Here is a 19,465-nt window from a genome sequence, read left to right as displayed (position 1 = left end):
TTTTAAAAAAATTAAAAAGGCACGTGATTGAGAGCCGTTTTTATATAAGGGTAACGCGTCTCTTTATTCCCTCTTTATTCCCTCTTTATTCCCTTCCCTTATCACAAGGTCATATAAACGTTTTTAGCACTCCAATTATATCTTGTAATGAGAAATATTTCGTACTTTACATTCTTCTGTACATAAGTCATACCGTTGCACCTACATATCGGTAAAAGCGTAATTTTCTCTTGAATAGGTTGTATTCATATAAACCACATTATTAATTACGAGATAAAAGAAACAAGAGAAACAGTTTGAGGACTTGAAAAGTTGACTGTATTCGCTTAGTCAACTTTTGTAATGAATAAAGAAAGTGACGATTTCATCAGCCTCGATTTTGAAGAAGGCGCCTTTGGTTGCTTCTTTGCTAATAATAACGACACGAAAGATACTTCAAGTTGCCGTACGGATGGCAGCAATAATGAAAATGATATAATCCAGGATTGTTTAAAACCTGAGTCTGAAGAAAACCGAGTCGAATTAGTAACTCACAAAGCTGGGTTTGATAAAGTTGACCAAACAAAGGTCAATAAGATTTTAAAGAAATTGGAGGAAAACTCCTCGTTTGGTCGGTTAAAGGCCAAAAAAGATGCAGAACTTCAAGAAAATATCCGAGAACAGAGATGGATCTATGAGCGTCTTCAGGCGCAAGATTTAACCTTCGTGAGATCACGTGTTCAATCTTGTATCAATAGAATTGAACAAAAGCGTGACTTAAGCAAGTGTATTGTGTGCATAGACATGGATGCATACTATGCGTCTGTTGAAGAAAGAGATGACTCTACGCTGGTTAACAAGCCAATGGGTGTTGGAGACACTGCGATGCTATGTACAGCAAACTACACGGCAAGGAAATTTGGCGTGAGGAGCGGAATGCCTGGATACTTTGCGAGGGCGCTTTGTCCTCAAATTGTGATCGTAAAGCCAAATTTCGAAAAGTATACAGCCGTTTCACGACAAATTAGGACGATTTTTGCACGATACGATCCGAACTTCAGCGCGATGAGCCTTGACGAAGCATTTTTGGACATAACCAGTTATGTTCAGTATAACAATCAGACTCCGGAAGATGTGGTGCAACAGATAAGGAACGAAATTTACGATGAAACGAAGCTAACCGCCAGTGCCGGTATTGCCGCAAATAAGTTATTAGCAAAGGTGTGCGCGGACGTAAACAAGCCTAATGGGCAATATAGACTTGCAAATGATAAAGATAAAATTATTGAATTTCTTTGTGAACTTCCTGTAAGAAAGATCTGTGGTATAGGTCAAGTGGCTGCGAAGGTCCTGAATGGTGTCTTTGATATACACACATGCGGAGAACTGTTGGATAAACTTGCGTATATCAACATGATGTTCTCCGAAAATTCTTTTAACTTTTACATACGAGTTGCTTTAGGTATTGGATCAAGCGGTATAAGTATTGATTATATTCGAAAGAGTGCAAGCACCTCTAGGACTTTCGCCCCTACCAATGATGTAAAGTTGCTTTACGAACACTTGCGTCATATTGCGGAAGAACTAGCACATAGACTTGATCAGGAGAATTTGGAAGGCAAGACAATAGCAGTTATCTTCAAAATGCAGACATTTGAGCAGTTTACGCGACAAAAAGCTCTAACCAAATATATCAGTATTCAACATGACTTGTACACTTATTGTAAAGCTATTTTAGATAAAGAAGTTCCAATATCTCTTCGCCTATTGGGTATTCGAATCACGAATCTACGCGATAAGAATACATCTAGTGTTAAGAGCTATTTTGCAATTAAGGAAGTTCGAGATTCACTGAATAATTATGAAATGTCGCAATTGCTTTCAAGTAAACAAGAGAATTTGAAAGGTGAATTGAGTTGCAATGAGCAAAGTTCTCAGCAAGTAAATTTAATATTGGAATCTCGGAAAACAAGTCAAAGATGTAATGTAACAGAACCGTTGCATAAGACTTCTCAAGATACAAGCTTAAAAAGGTCAAGTAGGCAATGTATACCAGAGCCACAATGTTTGGAACAGAATGACTTTTGTTCCGCGCAGCATATAGGCCCGCGAGATGACAATATATCTCATATAACAGAGTCTCAGAAAACAAATCTGAATGATAGTACCTTTGCTGTTGATGTAGTCACCATAATTGATAATGAGCAATCTCAAGATAGAACACCTACTCAAGGTGACATTGCAAATCTCACGGAACTATCAATCTCAGATGATTTCGAAAATGTTCTCACTCAACTTGAACTGTCTGATAAAAGCGTTGAGTCAAGAGTTGATTCTAACACAAGGAAACGAGCATTAGAAGATGTAGCCAAATCATCAACTATCTTTGATTCATTAACATTAAAAAGAAGGTTAATTAATGATGATCAAGTTACAACTTCATCTCAAGCTCAAGTTAACGATGATAAAACGCGCGTCAAAAATACAGATGTAATCCATGAGAATTGGAATTGTCCAATATGCAACCGACACTTCGATAACCCAACAAGAATGCGGGTTAATAGTCATTTTGAAGCCTGCAGAGCACCTAGATTCCCTAATACCAAAATTAATGGAGTAAGAGGTCGAAGAGGACGTGGTAGGGGGCGGCGTGGATCACCTCATCCTACTGTAACATTGCATAACTTTTTCCCATCATCTCATCTAGGAATCCACTAAGGTATGAGGAAAAGGTGTCAGAGTTAGAATTTAAGAACACATGTACATTAAGATTTTAGAAAAGAGCTTGCTGATAAATCAATCAGTACAGGCTATGTATGCATAACTTAAGAATGTAGTAAATTAATGTTATTTTTTGATGATGGACATTTAATTAATATTAGCAAAAATTATACATATTTATATATGAACGATAATCATTGGATAACATGGTTGTAAAAAGTATTTTTATTTTTATTTCAAAATAAACTTTTAGATGGTCTCCGATATGTGATTAATTTATAACTAATCAATCGCCTAAATTGTTTGTTATTGGTGAATAATTTTTTTTTTTAAATAAATATAATAAATAAAGAATATATTTTGATTATTGATGTGATATAAAGGGTTATTAGTGGATTAATTTTTATTTGAGTTGTATTACCACTTTACGAAGGAAAAAAAAATAATGAAGTTTTTGGAAGAACATGACAATATAAATTAATAAGAGAACTAAGAGAACGTAATAACCTTAATGAAATTTTGTACATTGGAATAAATAATATTATAAGTGGTGATTAATTGAATTAATAATATAGTAAATACATTTTTACAGTCACATCCTATTTTTTTTTAAGGAATTGCTATTCTCTTCGATAAAGAATATCGTAATGTCCAGGTCGATATAATAACACCAAAGGTTTTAAAGTAACAGTTCCTTTCGACCCTTCATCATCAGGATAAAACTCATGAAAATTAACTTGTTCCATCGCATCGGATCCACTCATATACGCAATTTCAACAGGAACTTTTAAAGCTTTAGTCAATGCCATAACATGAATATGATCAGCTTCTTGATCCATGGCCTCTACAGAACTACTACAAAATTGATCCATTCCAAATTCAAATCCTAAAAAAGGTTCATATTCTTCACGATGTAATTTTAAATATGCCGCAGTAATTAAACGAAGATAAAAGACAATACAGTTAGAAATTTCATCGGTTTGAAAAATTGTTAATAACATATCTTCGTCGTATTCTCCGTTCGCAACAATTTTCATCTGCTTTTCAATATGTTCCTCATAAATATCTTGATAAACCAATTCTTGGTACCCAGCTTCCTTAAAAAGCGGAATCGTATCAGCCAAAGATTTTAGCGCGGATTGACGTAAATTATTGTCTTTAGAATCCATAAGTCGTTCGAACCATGCAAATCCAAAAGCTACATAAATGAAAATGCTAATGGGTTAATTCATAGGTTTCTAAAAAAGCGAAGTGTTAAGTCAATTAAAATAGTTACCCCTATAAAAGCAGTTACCATCCCCACGACAACGTCTTATCTTACTATGTCTCTCTGCCAATTTCTAACATTATAAAAAATGAATTCTCTTAAACCATCATTCACACATGATGGCTTGTTGATGTGTAAAAAGAAGATAACAAACCATAATTTTTTGCCGATATACTTCGCTGCCCTGTTCATATTCTTGGTATAACTTTTGAATGTCCTCTGTCAAGCAAACAAGCGGTGTTTTTTCAACTTCTTTTTTAATAGATTGCTCATATTCCCAATTCTGTTGGGAAGTAATTTGAGCTTCCTGTGCAGCATTTGCGGTTGTCTTCCCTTCGGTAGTATCTGAAGTTTCATTGGACGGACTGCTTACGGGGGCAGTTTCGGCAGTTGTACTTACATTTTGTGGTTCTGTAATAGTATTAGTATTTTCGATAGGGGTTTCCTTTGTCTCTTCCTTCTCTGAACCACTATGTATATCAACAGTTTCCTTCACTTCGGAAGAAATTGAAGCTTCTGTTTTTTCATGAGTTTCAGTAGTTGAGTTATTATAATCTACTCCTCCTCCCATGTTCATAATAGTTAACTAAATGTAAAGTGTAATTTCAGGTATTTATTTAACTTATTCACTAGTACGTGATACAAATCGTGGTTGTAATTATACAGACACTATTATGTCACGTGAGTAAAGATAATCGATTATTAACGTTTACTTTGGTTATTGTTCTTCGCGTTTTGTTTAATATGCTGTCAAAAAAATTTATATTTACATTGTATAATGTTAGACCAAAAAATCCATTATTGTATAGATATGGCACACTATCTTCAAAGCCTTATATATCTAATGGGCTACTCACAAAACACGTCACTGTAACTTTACAACTTTATCAAAATTTCTTTACAAGTCAACGGCTTTTATTAGCTTCGAAAAAAAAACCAGGTTGGAAGGAAGATAGTAAAAAAGGCAAAAGTTATACTAAAGATAAGATTGAAGAAGAGGAAGAAAAGAACATTAATATAAGTGAAAAAGAGAGAAATTTCGACTTAAGTAAAGTTGAAGCTAAAGCAAACATAGTCACTGAAAAATTAAAAAAGGATTATAGTTCTATGAGGATTGGTCGTGCGAACCCGGGTTTGAACATTTTTTTTTAAAAAAATTTTAACGGATTCGTTCAAATTTTTTATTCTTTACCATTATATGATTTTTAGCCATACTTGATCCTGTGTCAGTACCGTTTAAAGACAGTAGCACACCTCTTAAAGATATTGCGCAAATCATTGTCAAAGACCCTCAAACCCTGTTGGTACATGTGCACGAAGAAGAAGTACGGAATTATAAATAAAAAAAAAATAGAATCTAGATTAAAGAGATACAAACTCAACAGTATTTTTTTTGTCTTTTTTAGTTATTAAAAGCCGTAGATAAAGCCATAAGGAGTGCAAATTTAAATCTAAATTCCGTAATTGAAGGAAAAAGCATTAAAGTACCGATTCCCAAGTAAGCAAAGTTCAGTTTGATCTGTATTCTAAATTTGCGTAATTTACGCGTTTTTTTCGTGTTAGAATCACAACTGAATATCGAGAGAAGATGACCAAGGTTGCGTCAAAGATTGCTGAAAGTGCTAAAATTAAGATTAGACGTATAAGGGAAGATGGTATGAAAGATTTGAAAAAGGACTGTGCGAATAGGTTACCACGTGATGAAGCAATTATATTAACCAAAAAAGTAAATATTTGATTGTTTTTTTTCAATGACTATCAAGTTTTTACTTAACGCGATTTCCCTTTCTCCTCTAGCTTCAGTCGCTTATAGAGAAATCTGTGAAAGATGTTGATGAAATTTTGAAGGTCAAGAGTAAAGAAATATCGGGAAATTAATTATACTTAATAGAAGCTTTACTTTTTCTCTTTTTGACCTCTATATAGTCACATCTTATAAAGTTCTTTCTCTATATATAATTACGCAATATAAAGAATGTATAATAAGACCTCTATATAATCACGTCTTCTCTATAGTCACATTTTCTAACTGCGCATGATCAAGGTACAAGCCAAAATCATGTGACTTTATAGTAAATCTTACATAAATTTTGCTCTTTCCCGGAACATTCATAAGTTTTACTGTTCATTATCTGTCATGTCGTCTGGAAGAGTTTCGTTTTTGGACCAACTGCAAAATCGTGAAGTTACAGAATTAGGCTTACGTTTAAAGGAGGCAAGCGAAAATGTGACAATAAATCACACAGGTATCCAACAAACAGCTAAACGTCCAATTATTAAAAAAGTACTCGAGACAATGACGGCTGGTATAGATGTATCATCATTATTTGGTGACGTTATCAAGGTTCGAGTAGTTAGTGTTCTAAGATATTATCAATCGATTCATACTTTACGTTAATATGTTAATAATATCAAAGGCAGCTTCTACAAAGGATTTGGTTCAGAAAAAGCTTGCATATATGTATATATCAACACAGGCCGAACAAAATGCTGATTTGGTCATTTTAGCTATTAATACTTTTCAGAATGATCTTCAAGATGAAAATCCTTTTGTAAGAGGATTAGCTTTACGTACGCTTTGTTCGATGAGGTAATTAGTAAATGCTATATATCAAATTTTTATTTCAAAATTATTAACCTAATATCAAACAACACCTTTAATTAGGCTTATAGATTATGTACCATATATGTTAGAATCTTTAAGTCACGCTTTAATCGATTCTAGCGCATATGTACGAAAGACCGCGTTAATTTCGTGTATCAAATTGTTTAATCTTTCTCCAAAACACGTGTTAGGTAGATGATCATTCCCTTTGTAAGTTTAAAAATGAAATTTCTTTTTTTTATATTTCAAAATTGATCTAAATTCTCAAATATACCAATTATGTCGATAACGTATATCAGATGCTCCTTTGGTTGATCAATTATATAATACTCTGAGAGATCGTGACCCCGAAGTTGTTGCAAATTGCATTGTTGCTTTAAATAGAATATTTCTTTCGGAAGGCGGAATGACTGTAGACACGAATATCGCACATTATTTACTTCAACGATTACACGAATTTAATGAGTGGCATCAGTGTTTGGTATTGGATACTCTTATTCGATATAAACCATCTAGCGAAGACGAAATTTTTGATATTATGGCAAGTCAAAGAATTACTCCTTAAAATTAATGATGTTATCTTATAAATTAACATGCGATATTTTATAGAATCTTTTGGACGATCGGCTTAAACATCATAATAGTGGAGTTCAGTTGACTACTGTTAAAATATTTATAAAATTAGCCGAAGGGATATACGATATCCAAGAAGATGTTTATAAAAGGATAAAAAGTGCGTAAAAAATCGATGATTCATGATTTCTATAATTCTTTTTAATTTATTGCGACTTATATATTATATAGGTCCGATGTTGACATTATTAACGTTAACAAGTCCGGAGATAGTATATTCATGTTTGGAGCATATTATTGTATTGATGAACCAATCTCATCAATTGTTTCGGGAAGATTACAAATATTTTTACCGAAGGTATATGGAATATTCGACCTCGTTACTATTATTATTGCTAAATTAAATTATTTAAATTCTAACTATTATAGAATTAAAGAACCATCTTTTGTTACTCTGAAAAAGTTGGAAGTGTTAGAAGGCATTGCAACAAAAATAAGCTCGAAAGAAATTATTAATGAAATTAGGTAATTTATATCTCATTATTAGTGACTTATGGAAATAATATTATAAGCTAATGTTAACAATTCAAATTATTAGTGGTTATATTACTGGAACCGATAAGGTTATTGCGCAAAAATCTATAGAATCGATCGCCAAAATTTCGTTTCGTATTGAAAATGTGCTTTCTTATTCTCTCGAAGTTTTTATGAAATTACTGGAAACTGGCATTGACATCATTATATCAAGTATTATTACAGCACTTGAAGGTAAATACGTATATTAAATAACTATAATTTAAACAAATTAAGATTAATTTTGTGCTTTTAGAGTTCATGAACGAAAGTCCTGAAAAAGTTGGAAGTTTGCTTTCGGTTTTACCTTCTGTTTGGACATCAATAGATTTGAGTTCACAAGCAGGACCAGCTTTCCTTAACCTTTTGACAACAGTTGGATATGAAATTTCGGAAGCACCATATATTTTGGAGTCCTTGATAGATGATCTTGAAAGTTATCCAGCAACTTCTTTCCGCTTACAACTTTTAAATTCAACTGTCACATTGTTTTTACATAGACCAGCAGAATGTCGTGGTATGTTGGCTAAATTATTTAAATATTCAATGGAGCCTTACGAAAGCTTAGACATCCGTGAAAGAGCATTATTCCTTTATAGATTATTACAAAAAGATATCAAAAAGGTTTGTAATTTTATTGTTAATTGTTTTAGGATTCTTCTAATAAAAAAAACTTGTAATTGATTCATTTTAGGCACAGGAAATTTTTAAGCATCAACGCTACGCGTCAAAGAAAAATGGGAACAATAATTTTAAAACGAGGGTTTGTTCGATTCGATAAAATGTTACATGTTTCGGAATTTAGATTTAATTTTTAATCCTTAAACATTAATTATTATAGGATAAACATCTTACTAAATTTAATACAATCTCTCTCCTTTATGGAAAACATTCGGAACAAACTCTTTTTGAACAAACACCGGGTAATTTTTCGAAAAGGAATGATGATCAGTTCTTTTCCTCACCAACACATCATATATCGGAATTTGATGAAGTAAGTTATATGATTATTATCATTCAACCTAAAATTTATACTTACAGCCATTTAAATTATTTATTTTAAGTTGATATCACTGCAATCTCAAAACGTAGTTAAGGATGAGTTTACGTTATCATCAACAGTATCAATTGAGGCTAAAAAATTCAAAGCATGTTGGGAAAATTTTACGGAAAGGTAATCCCTTTTTTTTTTTTGTTTGACCTAATGATCATTATTATTTAATATCAATCAACAACTCTAGCCACGAATTTGAAATATCTTTATTGGATTCATCGGCTTCTTTGATTTCATTGACATTAGACGACATTGAATCTGTGTTTGAAGAAAATATGATGATGATTATGGCTTCAGGAAGTTCCGGCGATTATTTAAAATTTTTCCTGTATGCTCAAGAGGTACATTATAAGCTTTTCTTTAAATATTTATATATGTTTACCGTTTAATTATTCTATTTATATTACAGATTAATTCCAATATATTGATGTTATGTGAGCTTAAACTGAACCTAAATTTAAAGTTAGCTAAGATTAATTTGAGAATAGGATATGAGGCATATGGGATTATTCATGAAGATCAAAAAATGAATTTATCTAAATATTCAGAATATTTTATACAATATCTAACCAGATACGTGAAAGAATTAAGTAATTTAGTAAAATGAGGCATTTCTTTTGAACAATATGACTATTAAATAAAAAAGATTGTTAAATAAACTTAGCAATATTAATAGTACTAATTCCAATTAGTATCTGTTCCGTTTACAACTTCAGAGCACAATTACACCACTTTGGTCAAATTAAATCGACTTTCTAAATTAATTGAAAATTGTTCAGCAAGGTTGAAACTACCTACATATTAATTTTTATGAGTGTAAGTATAATATTTGCGGAGAAATTTATGTTTTTTATAATAATACTAATTTTGAGTTGAAAGCTTTTTGCATTGCTTAATTATAAATGAAAATTTACAAGTATTATTAATAGTAACAGTTTTATAAATAATGCATTATTATATATATTTATATATTATAATTTATAAGTAATATACAGTATATAAAAAGTACAGTAATATCTTTATACACCTGCACATAGCTTGGTTTTAAGCTAGGGATTTAGAACTAAGCAATCCAGGTGTATTGAATAATGTTAACTAATCAGCTGCGGTTGATTCATTATAAAGTAAAGAATCTGGGTTAATTATAGAATCTGTCATTTTAATATAAAGGAATCAGGATCCTATCATAATAGCTTTTAGGTGTAGTATACAGTTTTTATTATCAGTTTTATCAGTTTCATTTATAAAAAAAAATTTCTACCTATATTAAATATTATATTAATGTGATTATTGAAATTGCATTTACCACATTCATAATATTCTAAATGCGAGTGAACATGACAAAAAAATCCATATAATAATCATCCTGAAGCTGAAATATTTCTAGTAAACCAGTAATTTTTTTTGTCCTTGTCACACAACTTATAAATGATAAAAAAAAATGTCAATTATTTTATTATTACTATTGTTGCTTATAGATGCAAATTGTATAATCATTTCCATCTATATCCTCTGGTACAAGGTTTAGATTGTAAAAATAGTAATTACAGGTAATATTAACCAATTCTTACTTAACCGTAGCTGAAGAATACATTTTTCGCTGTAATCTCTTCTGATTTGTAAACTCAGTTCGAATTGTTATAAAAAAATTGAAGATTTTTGTATAGTAATAAATTGCAATGGAATTAAGATAAAACCAATTCAATAATAAAGAAACTTCTTTTTGTCTAAAAGAAAGACGAAAAAAGTGTAAGACGGTCTCCTAATTATTTGAATATTATTTCTTTAGCAACTTCAACGCTGCAATCTAGATTATTTCCTAATAGTACCCTAGCTATGGCGAAAAAAAAGCTGCAGTCACATAATGTCGATCTGATCCAACCCTAATTGGTGATCTGATCTCTTTTTCGATAATTTTTTTTTTCACAATTTATAGTAATAAGTAATATTATAATTTTTTTTTCTCTAATAAATTGACTTACAATCTTAAAAAAAAAAAATTTTGAAATTTTTTTTATAACAATTGTAAATTTTTTCAATTATTTATATTATCGTTATTTATTAATATTTTGTCAAATATTCAAATAATAAATGACTTTAAACTTATTTTTCAATATACATATAATAACTTTATTTAATGCAACCAGAAGGCAAGTTTCCAGTTTTAGATTTTCATGTACTTTGTTGTTTACTAGAATTTAGCGTCTTTTTACATTCCTCAACAGCCTTAACAACTGGCTTCATAAGAGTATCAAAGCTTTTTATGAAATGAGTGTTGTTTTTCTCTTTTTCATATAATTGTAATGCAGAATCAAAGATTTTTTTATAATGAGCAAACTTCACCTCTATTTCATATTTTGTACTACTTCTTTCTTCTAATTCTATATTCTACAAATTATTAGATCTTGGACAGAATTATCTGGTAAAGTCATCTTCATTAAGAGTTGACTTATACCTTTTCCAGGAATCATTTTCTCAGCAAATTAGTTGTATTTTATCATCAGTAAAGTTGCCTGTAGAGTTCCGAATGGGACAGGTCAGGTCAGGTTAGTAATTGATAAATCTGACCTGAAATATTTTTTCAGGTCAGGTCAGGTCAGGTTATATCAGGTTGTCTGTTTGATCTGACCTGACCTGAAACCTGAAAAATTTCAGGACTATTTTTATTAAAGTATTGAAAAAAAATGGTACAAAACTTTTTTTTTTAAATATAATATTATGAAAAAAAACATTTTTTGCAACGTTTTTTATTAAAATATTGAAAAAAAATATTGCAAAACATTTTTTTTAATATAACATTATGAAAAAAATGTTTTCACAACGTTATTATTGAAATATCAAAAAAAAAAATGGTACGAAACATTTTTTTAATATAATATTATGAAAAAAACGTTTTCGCAACATTTTTTCTTGAAATATTGCGATTTAACATTTTCATATTAAAATCATATAAAAAAGTGAATCCTAATACTGCAATTCACTTTTTTTTTTATATAGAATTAATATAAAAAAGTGAGTTGCAATATCACAACTCACTTTTATTATATAAAATTAATATAAAAAAGTGAATCGCAATATTGCAACTCACTTTTTTTATATAGAATTAATATAAAAAAGTGAATCACAATATCGCAACTCACTTTTATATGATAATATAAAAGTCAATCACAATACGCAACTCATTTTATTATATAAAATCAATATAAAAAAGTGAATCGCAATACCGCAACTCACTTTTTTTATATAGAATCTATATAAAAAAGTGAATCGTAATACCGCAACTCACTTTTATTATATAGAATCTATATAAAAAAGTGAATCGCAATATTGCAACTCACTTTTATTATATAAAATCAATATAAAAAAGTGAATCGCAATACTGCAACTCACTTTTATTATATAGTAGAATCAATAGTTTCAGGTTAACAGGTCAATCAGGTTAGGTCAATCTTCATACTTGACCTGAATTTTTTTTAAAAATCTTATACCTGACCTGAATTTCAGGTCAGGTCAGGTCAGGTTACCTGAATTTGGCTGACCTGTTCGGAGCTCTAGTTGCCTGCTGAAATTAGGGAGTTTCGGCATGTCGAAATTGTTGAAACTATTTTGACATTTCCACATTGGCTCTCTGATTTGCCGAAATGCCAAAATAGTTTCGACATGTCGAAATTGTCGAAACCTAAAAATATTACGTTTCACGTAATAACTTGGCATCCAATAATCGTAGAAAGATGCACCATAGCTCGTTGGAATCGTCTCATAACGACGAGTCGAATGGTGGTTAAATCATCTTTTTACGATCACTGGATGCCGAGATAATAGGCGAAACGTCAAATGGCGCAGTATCGCAAAATACAAAATGCCGATTTTTGATGTTTCGCTCAATATCTCGGCATCCAATGATCGTAGAAAGATGCACCATAGCTCGTTGGAATCGTCTCATAACGGCGAGTCGAATGGTGGTTAGATCGTCTTTCTACGATCACTGGATGCCGAGATATTTAACGAAACGTCAAAAATCAGCATTTTGTATTTTGTGGACTTTCCCAGCATAACCTGAAAAAAATGTCATGAAAAATCACGTGACATTTTTTGTCACAACCGTCACACCCCACTGCGTTTCCATTTTCTATAAGTATCTGAGGGACTTAGTTTTTTTCGAGTAGGTAAAAACTTATTCGTCACACATTATTCGTCACAAGTGCGCCACACTTAATTTCAGTCAAGTTGCGTAATGCCGGCCATTTCGTGACATTTTTTTCAGGTTACGCTAGGGAAGTCTATTTTGCGATACTGCGCCATTTGACGTTTCACATAATAACTCGGCATCCAATGATCGTAGAAAGATGCACCATAGCTCGTTGGAATCGTCTCATAACGACGAGTCGAATGGTGGTTAGATCGTCTTTCTACGATCACTGGATGCCGAGATATTTAACGAAACGTCAAAAATCAGCATTTTGTATTTTGCGATACTGCGCCGTTTGACGTTTCGCCTATTATCTCGGCATCCAGTGATCGTAAAAAGATGATTTAACCACCATTCGACTCGTCGTTATGAGACGATTCCAACGAGCTATGGGGCATCTTTCTACGATCATTGGATGCCGAGTTATTATGTGAAACGTCAAACGGCGCAGGATCACAAAATACAAAATGCTGATTTTTGACGTTTCGTTAAATATCTCGGCATCCAGTGATTGTAGAAAGACGATCTAACTATCATTCGACTCGTCGTTATGAGACGATTCCAACGAGCTATGGCGCATCTTTCTACGATCATTAGATGCCGAGTTATTATGTGAAACGTAATATTTTTAGGTTTCAATAATTTCGACATGTCGAAACTATTTCAGCATTTCGGCATTTTGACAGGTTTTAGTTTCAACATTTCGACAATGGCCTGTAGAGTTTCGGCAGGCAACTTTAATCATCAGTACCAAAAAAACTAGAGGATAGTCATGGCACCGGTTTGTTTTCATAAAAGTAGGTAAAATATTTTTTTTTTTGTAACCAAATGCTTGCAAATGAAATAGGGACTACGGGAATATGCTGGGCAAGAACATATCCAGTTAATTATATCAATATGATATCTCTCATCCATGCCAGATTCAATATCTTTATTTACAGCTTTGTTCCAGTCTTTCTTAAAGGTTTGCCACCATACTGGAAAGTCACATTTTATATAGTACTGAGTCAGTTTGAGATCAGAATCTGGCACTAACTGCTCAACAAAAATCTGTATAAGCCGATCAAGATGTGGCTGATTATAAGGATTATAAAGTTTTAGTGTAGCAAGACACGCTATTTTACTGGAATTACTGGTGACAAATGTACTGTACTTAGGTGTAACAGTATGGCCGATCGAAAAAATTTGACTCTATCATATGTAAATATATAATAGATTATGTGATTAATCAACTCGAGTGAAGGTTCCCACTGAAACATTGTGTGTACAGATCACAGAACGTTAAAAATAATATTGATTTTTCTTATTATATTAGAAGAGCTTCTATCAGTTCTAAAATCTTAATTTTGATATTATATTTCTTAATTCTGTGTGAGTTCTCCAACTTCAGAAAACATATTGATTTTTATTAATATATTAGAAAAGCTTCTAACGACTTTAGAATCTTAATTTCTATATCAACTTTTCAGTTATATTTATTAAATTTAACGAAAATTATTATATCAGGAATTGATTTTGCGCATGTTAGCTTTTTAAATAGCATATTAACTATTTAAGTCTAACGAATTTAAGTCTAACCGTCCTTATTACCCCATAAATAAATTTAACGATTTTCTTAAGTCTAATGAAAAATAATAAAATAAGTCTAACAATCCTTATTACCCCATAAATAAGTCTAACAAAAAATCATGTGACTTTTTAAATCTAAAGAACTTTTCTATATACAAGAATGCCTTCTGTACAAGCTAGCTCATTAAATAGCATAATTGTTAAATAAATCTAACGGGATTTTTATCCTAACTTTTCCTTAATTAAGAATAGGTTCAATGCAGGCTAGCTTATTAAATAGCATATTTTATATAAAAGTCTAATGAAATATCATCCTATAAAAATCTAGAAGAAATTCGCGAGAATTGTTCCAATTTTTCCTTAGTCAAAAACAGGTTCTGCGCAGGATAGCTTAGTAAATATCATAATGATTAAATTAATCTAATGAAAATAATTCTAATATTTCCCTGAAAAATCTGCGGAATTGTTCCAACTTTTCTTTAGTCAAGAACAGGTTCAGCACAAGCTAACTCATCAAATAGTATAATAATTTAACAAAAAATTTAAATCTAACTATTCTGTCCTGCTGGGAATTTTATAGGTCTAACAAGAAATATATATCAGGAATTGACTTCGCATTGGCTAACTTCTTATCTAATACATTATTTATTTAAGTCTAACGATTCTGTCCTGCCAGGAATTAGGGGTTCGATCCGATTTTTTAAAGGCAATCCAGATTAAATTCGGATTTCATTTACTGTATCCATTAAATCTGGTTGATAATCCGGATTTGAAAATTATACGGATAATCCATAAGTTCCGGATCAATCTGATCAACTCGGATTTAGGAAATCAAAATTCTTTTATTTTAAAACCGTGAGAAATAATTTTACTTTATTGAAGAAAGTTTATTCACTTTATTGAAGAGACTTTATTGAAATACTTCATTTACAATATTTTATTAAAAAACCTTTATTAAAAAAACCTAATCTATCTCAACATGACTTGTTTCATCTTCGTCCCATTCTGATGCAAAAACATGCATTGTTTTAATATTTCATTTTAAAAATAGTATTTTAGCCACTAAATTTGTGTCTAAATTTATCCTTTTAGCATTGATAAGATTTCCGGCATCTGAGAACAACCGCTCACTTGACACTGACGTCGCAGGAACTGCAAGATATTTTCGGGAAATTCTGGCAAGTTTTGGAAACATTTGCAACCGTAATTTCCACCAAATTAAAGGATTTTCGGTTTCCAATGCTAATGGTAATGTCAAATAATTTGTAATTTCATCAACAATTGGTGTGCTTGAATATGATTTATCTCCCTTTTTATTTTTTATTTGCCGTCATTGACGATATTCTTTATGTGAACGTGAAGGTTCTGCATCATATGAAGCTGGGTTGTTTAATGGTTCAGATGCTGGTATTTTCACTTCACCAAATTCACTGCGGAGTTTTTGGATAATTCGTTATTTTTTTCCTCATCTAGGAAATCCAAGCTTTTATAACGAGGATCTAATAAAGCTGCCATTAAACCAAGATCATTTGGAATATTCCAGTAAAATATCAATGCACTATAAATATTTTGTTTTACTTTTTCCAAAACGCCTACTGTATTTAATGGATTTTTAATTGAAATCTTTTTCTTTGTAATATTACTTATAATTTCATCATCATCAAAGTCAGTTTGTTGTGTTTCTACAGCTTCTGATTCAAATACAGTATCCTCATTTGAAAAATCATCACTATTTAACGGTACTTCAGTAGCAAATCAAAAATCATTTCTTTAATTGTTGGAATAACTCGACTTAAGGTAATATATGAATTTCCAGAAAATTCACGTGTTGCCTCCTCAAATGGCATTAGCAAATCAACAAGTTGATCTAACAACTCCCATTCATCATCATTAAGTAACAATCTCTTCAATCTATTACCATCTTTCTTGATTTCCCGATCTGTTGACATGGATAAATCAGTCTGTAGTTGAATAATAGCATCCTTTAAAAAAAATAAACGATCCCAAGCATAATAAGACGAGTTCCATCATGTAGATACATTTTGAATACAACGCAAAATATCTTTATAGCCAAGTTTTCTCTGCACCTGCTCTAACCTTTCCACCTGTTTTTGATATTGAAAAAAATTAATTAGTCTTTTTGCACGTGCTACTAAAATCTCTGCTGAAGCCAATCCCTTTCCGATTGCCAATTGAAGAGTGTGTACTGTACAAGGAAGGCGCTGGATATTTTCACACCCATTTTTCTGATTTAAGAAAGGAAAAATTGCCACCATATTGGATCCGTTGTCAGTGGTAATTGAAGTTACATGATTTTCAAGATTCCAAGTTTCAATACACTGGTGAAGTTCATTGGCAATAATTTCACTGGTATGTGGAGAAGAAACATATTTGTTTTCTAACATTGTATCTTTGATTTCAAAATTTGATGTAATCCAGGTTGCAGTAACTCCTAAATACCCATGCTTGGCTTTACTAGACCAAAGATCAATTGTAAGAGAGACATTTTCAGCAGTATTGGTAAGAAGATTTTGCAAATTTTCCCGATTAAATTTGTAACTCTTAACGATCATTGTCCTGATTTTTTTTTCTCCTGGAATAATGAAGGAAGGATCGAATTCTGCCATTTTTTCTTTGTAGGCTTCATTAGTAACTGCAGAAAGAGGTTGATTTGTGAGCAACATCCATTTAAGGGTCGCTTCTTCACATCTTTTTTGAATATGCTTAGGATGAGGTTTATGACTTCGTGCAAAATCAGTAATTTTAGAGTTTCACGGCTAAAAATTAACATTATGAAGTATTTAAAAAAAAATTTAATAAATACTCAACAGTCAATATTAAATTTACCTTTTTTGAAATATCTGCATCATCATCTGGTACAATATTATGTTTATCTCTAAGATGCATGATCAAATTGCCCGTTGAACTTCCACTTCTTCCACATTTATATTCTTGACCACATTTTATTCCATTTTTATCTAAAATATTGCAAACTCAGATTTCTTCACCTTTATCATTAGCCTTTTTTTCAAAATACTCCTGAGTAAATGATGGTTTTTTACGCTTATATTTAATATTAGTCTCAGGAAGTTCGCCTAGATAAAAAAAAAATTAATTATATTAATAATATAAATAATAATTTATTGCAATTTAATAAATTTATAATCTTTAAAAATTTAAACTCTACCTTTTTCTTTGATTTCTGAGGATATTGTAGAAAAGGGAAGGGTTCTTTGAATGGCGTGTAGTTTTCTAGTAATTACTGACTCATGTGAAGTTTTTGAACTTTCAGGTGCTTTGATTTGCTGTTCTAACACAACATCCGTCATCTCAAAGTTAAAATCTTCATTGGGATAAAAATCTGAGCTATCTGCCATAATAGAGGTTTTACATTTCAGAAAAAAAAATAGTTGGGCAAGTTCCGTAAGAGATAAAGGAGTGAAAATAAAAATGGTATGGGAGTAAATGGAATATAATAAAAATAGGGATAAGATAACGTGAAAATGATCCAAAATGAGAAAAATTAATTGCAAAAAAAAGATAAATCATTAAATTAAATATTAGGATTAAAAGACCAACATAATTTTTATTTAAAAATTAAAATTTAAATTTTGAAAAAAAATTTTTTTCGATCCCAATAATTTATATTATTACAATCCGGATTATAATCTGGATGATCAACAATCCTTAATCCGATAATTTTACGGATCCATCCGCCAGAAATCATCGGATGAGGATATCCAATTTTAATTTGGATGATCAGATCAATCCGAATTTACCGGATTACGGATCGAACCAGCGTGGAAAAAAACCTTGGAAAAATTTCGGAAAAATTCTGGTTAAATATAAAAATTCCGGAAATTTATTTTTTCAACCAGTATGGAATTATGGAATTAAAAAAAATTCCGGTTTTAGATAGTATTACCAAATATATAATAATCTTTTCTTTTTTTTATTCGTGTATGGAGTAACCAGAAAAGACGTACTGGCTTTAAATAATCATATTGTAATAAACCACTGAAATAATAAATAATAAAATTAAAGATAAAAAACTTTTTTGCGATATCTGATATAAATTTATTAAATGAAATTTCCGGTATTTACAAAATATTCCAGAAATCTGCTACGCCACGACCGGAACAATTCTGGGATTATAAGATTTTACCGGTTTTATCAGAAATTTACCGGAAAAACTGGTTAAATTATAATGGATTTTCTGCGCTGGATCGAACCCCTACCAGGAATAAGGTTGCTTGTCTAAACCTCTTCAAAATCCTACGATTAGTTTCATCAAAATTTTACTATAGATTTATTATAGTTTCGGCAGAGTTTTGGCAGTTTCAGCATTTATAATAAGTTTTGGCAGTTTCGTCATTCTCCAAAGTTTCGCCAGTTTTTTAATATAACTTTAATATAGTTTTGGCAGAATTTCACTTTTCGGCGAAACGCCATCTTGCCTAAACCCCTAGGTTTCGGCAAGCAACCTTAGCCAGGAAATTTATTAAATCTAACGAAAAAACAAATATCTTTCTATAAAATCCATGGAATTGTCCCAACTTTTCCTTAGTCAAGAACGGGTTCAGCATAGGCTAGCTCATCAAAATAGTATATTAATCATAAAACTTTAACGAAAAAATATGCTTCGCGTCTTCAGCTAAAAAGCAAGTCTAATAAAAATTTAGTAAATGCCCATTGGATATTACGCCCAAAATTCTGGCTAAAATTAAGATAAAGTGCTAGCTGAAATGATCTATTTATTACTTTCTTGTATCTTTGATCAAAGCCTGTCATAATACTAAATAACATAATAGCCTCTACCATATAACGGATATCGGCCACAAGCAGAAGCTGTAGGTTTCCTGCAATCAGAACATGGTATCCATTTTTTAGCTTTCCAATAAAATCGGCAACCTTCTGGGCAAATGCAAGGATTAT

General features: G+C 31.2%; 5 protein-coding genes across 5 annotated transcripts; 3 read left to right on the top strand and 2 right to left on the bottom strand.

The window, feature by feature from the left end:
• The first annotated feature begins 113 nt into the window (after positions 1–113).
• Positions 114–3,075, top strand: OCT59_022876 (uncharacterized protein). Its single transcript, XM_025322089.2, has one exon. It carries the CDS (start codon positions 343–345, stop codon positions 2,695–2,697), a length of 2,355 nt encoding a protein of 784 aa, XP_025167193.1. The 5' UTR covers positions 114–342; the 3' UTR covers positions 2,698–3,075.
• Positions 3,054–4,559, bottom strand: OCT59_022875 (uncharacterized protein). Its single transcript, XM_025322090.2, has 3 exons — positions 4,122–4,559; positions 3,977–4,040; positions 3,054–3,898 (listed from the first exon to the last, which is right to left on the bottom strand). The coding sequence occupies exons 1-3, from the start codon at positions 4,542–4,544 to the stop codon at positions 3,321–3,323; spliced, it is 1,065 nt and encodes a 354-aa protein (XP_025167194.1). The 5' UTR covers positions 4,545–4,559; the 3' UTR covers positions 3,054–3,320.
• A 152-nt stretch (positions 4,560–4,711) lies between these two features.
• On the top strand, positions 4,712–5,845 carry OCT59_022874 (uncharacterized protein; the record flags this gene model as incomplete). Its single annotated transcript, XM_025322091.2, has 5 exons — positions 4,712–5,099; positions 5,177–5,292; positions 5,374–5,465; positions 5,531–5,693; positions 5,765–5,845. The coding sequence occupies 5 exons, from the start codon at positions 4,712–4,714 to the stop codon at positions 5,843–5,845; spliced, it is 840 nt and encodes a 279-aa protein (XP_025167195.1).
• Positions 5,846–6,088: 243 nt separating this feature from the next.
• Positions 6,089–9,379, top strand: OCT59_022873 (uncharacterized protein; the record flags this gene model as incomplete). Its single annotated transcript, XM_025334020.2, has 14 exons — positions 6,089–6,311; positions 6,385–6,557; positions 6,633–6,763; positions 6,872–7,113; positions 7,182–7,305; positions 7,377–7,503; positions 7,575–7,670; positions 7,744–7,913; positions 7,975–8,342; positions 8,413–8,481; positions 8,560–8,712; positions 8,783–8,892; positions 8,960–9,113; positions 9,182–9,379. Exons 1-14 carry the CDS (start codon positions 6,105–6,107, stop codon positions 9,377–9,379), a joined length of 2,322 nt encoding a protein of 773 aa, XP_025167196.1. The 5' UTR covers positions 6,089–6,104.
• A 1,565-nt stretch (positions 9,380–10,944) lies between these two features.
• OCT59_022872 (uncharacterized protein) lies at positions 10,945–11,243 on the bottom strand (the record flags this gene model as incomplete). The annotated part of the gene is made up of 2 exons (XM_066150413.1): positions 10,945–11,153; positions 11,228–11,243. The coding sequence occupies 2 exons, from the start codon at positions 11,241–11,243 to the stop codon at positions 10,945–10,947; spliced, it is 225 nt and encodes a 74-aa protein (XP_066006450.1).
• Positions 11,244–19,465: the final 8,222 nt, after the last annotated feature.

Source organism: Rhizophagus irregularis, chromosome 32 (genome assembly GCF_026210795.1).
Source record: "Rhizophagus irregularis chromosome 32, complete sequence".
Taxonomy (NCBI): Eukaryota; Fungi; Glomeromycota; class Glomeromycetes; order Glomerales; family Glomeraceae; genus Rhizophagus; species Rhizophagus irregularis.
Note: the sequence above shows the minus strand (reverse complement) of the source record. Positions and strands in the feature narration are given on the sequence as shown.

Bases quoted from the DNA above. Each gene is read 5' to 3' on its own strand.
- OCT59_022875 (XM_025322090.2), bottom strand. From the start codon at position 4,544: ATGAACATGGGAGGAGGAGTAGATTATAATAACTCAACTACTGAAACT. The intron at 4,041-4,121 runs GTTTGTTATCTT...TTATAATGTTAG, and splicing joins TATATCGGCAAAAAATTATG to AAATTGGCAGAGAGACATAG. The intron at 3,899-3,976 runs GTAACTATTTTA...TCATTTATGTAG, and splicing joins TGGTAACTGCTTTTATAGGG to CTTTTGGATTTGCATGGTTC.
- OCT59_022876 (XM_025322089.2), top strand. From the start codon at position 343: ATGAATAAAGAAAGTGACGATTTCATCAGCCTCGATTTTGAAGAAGGC.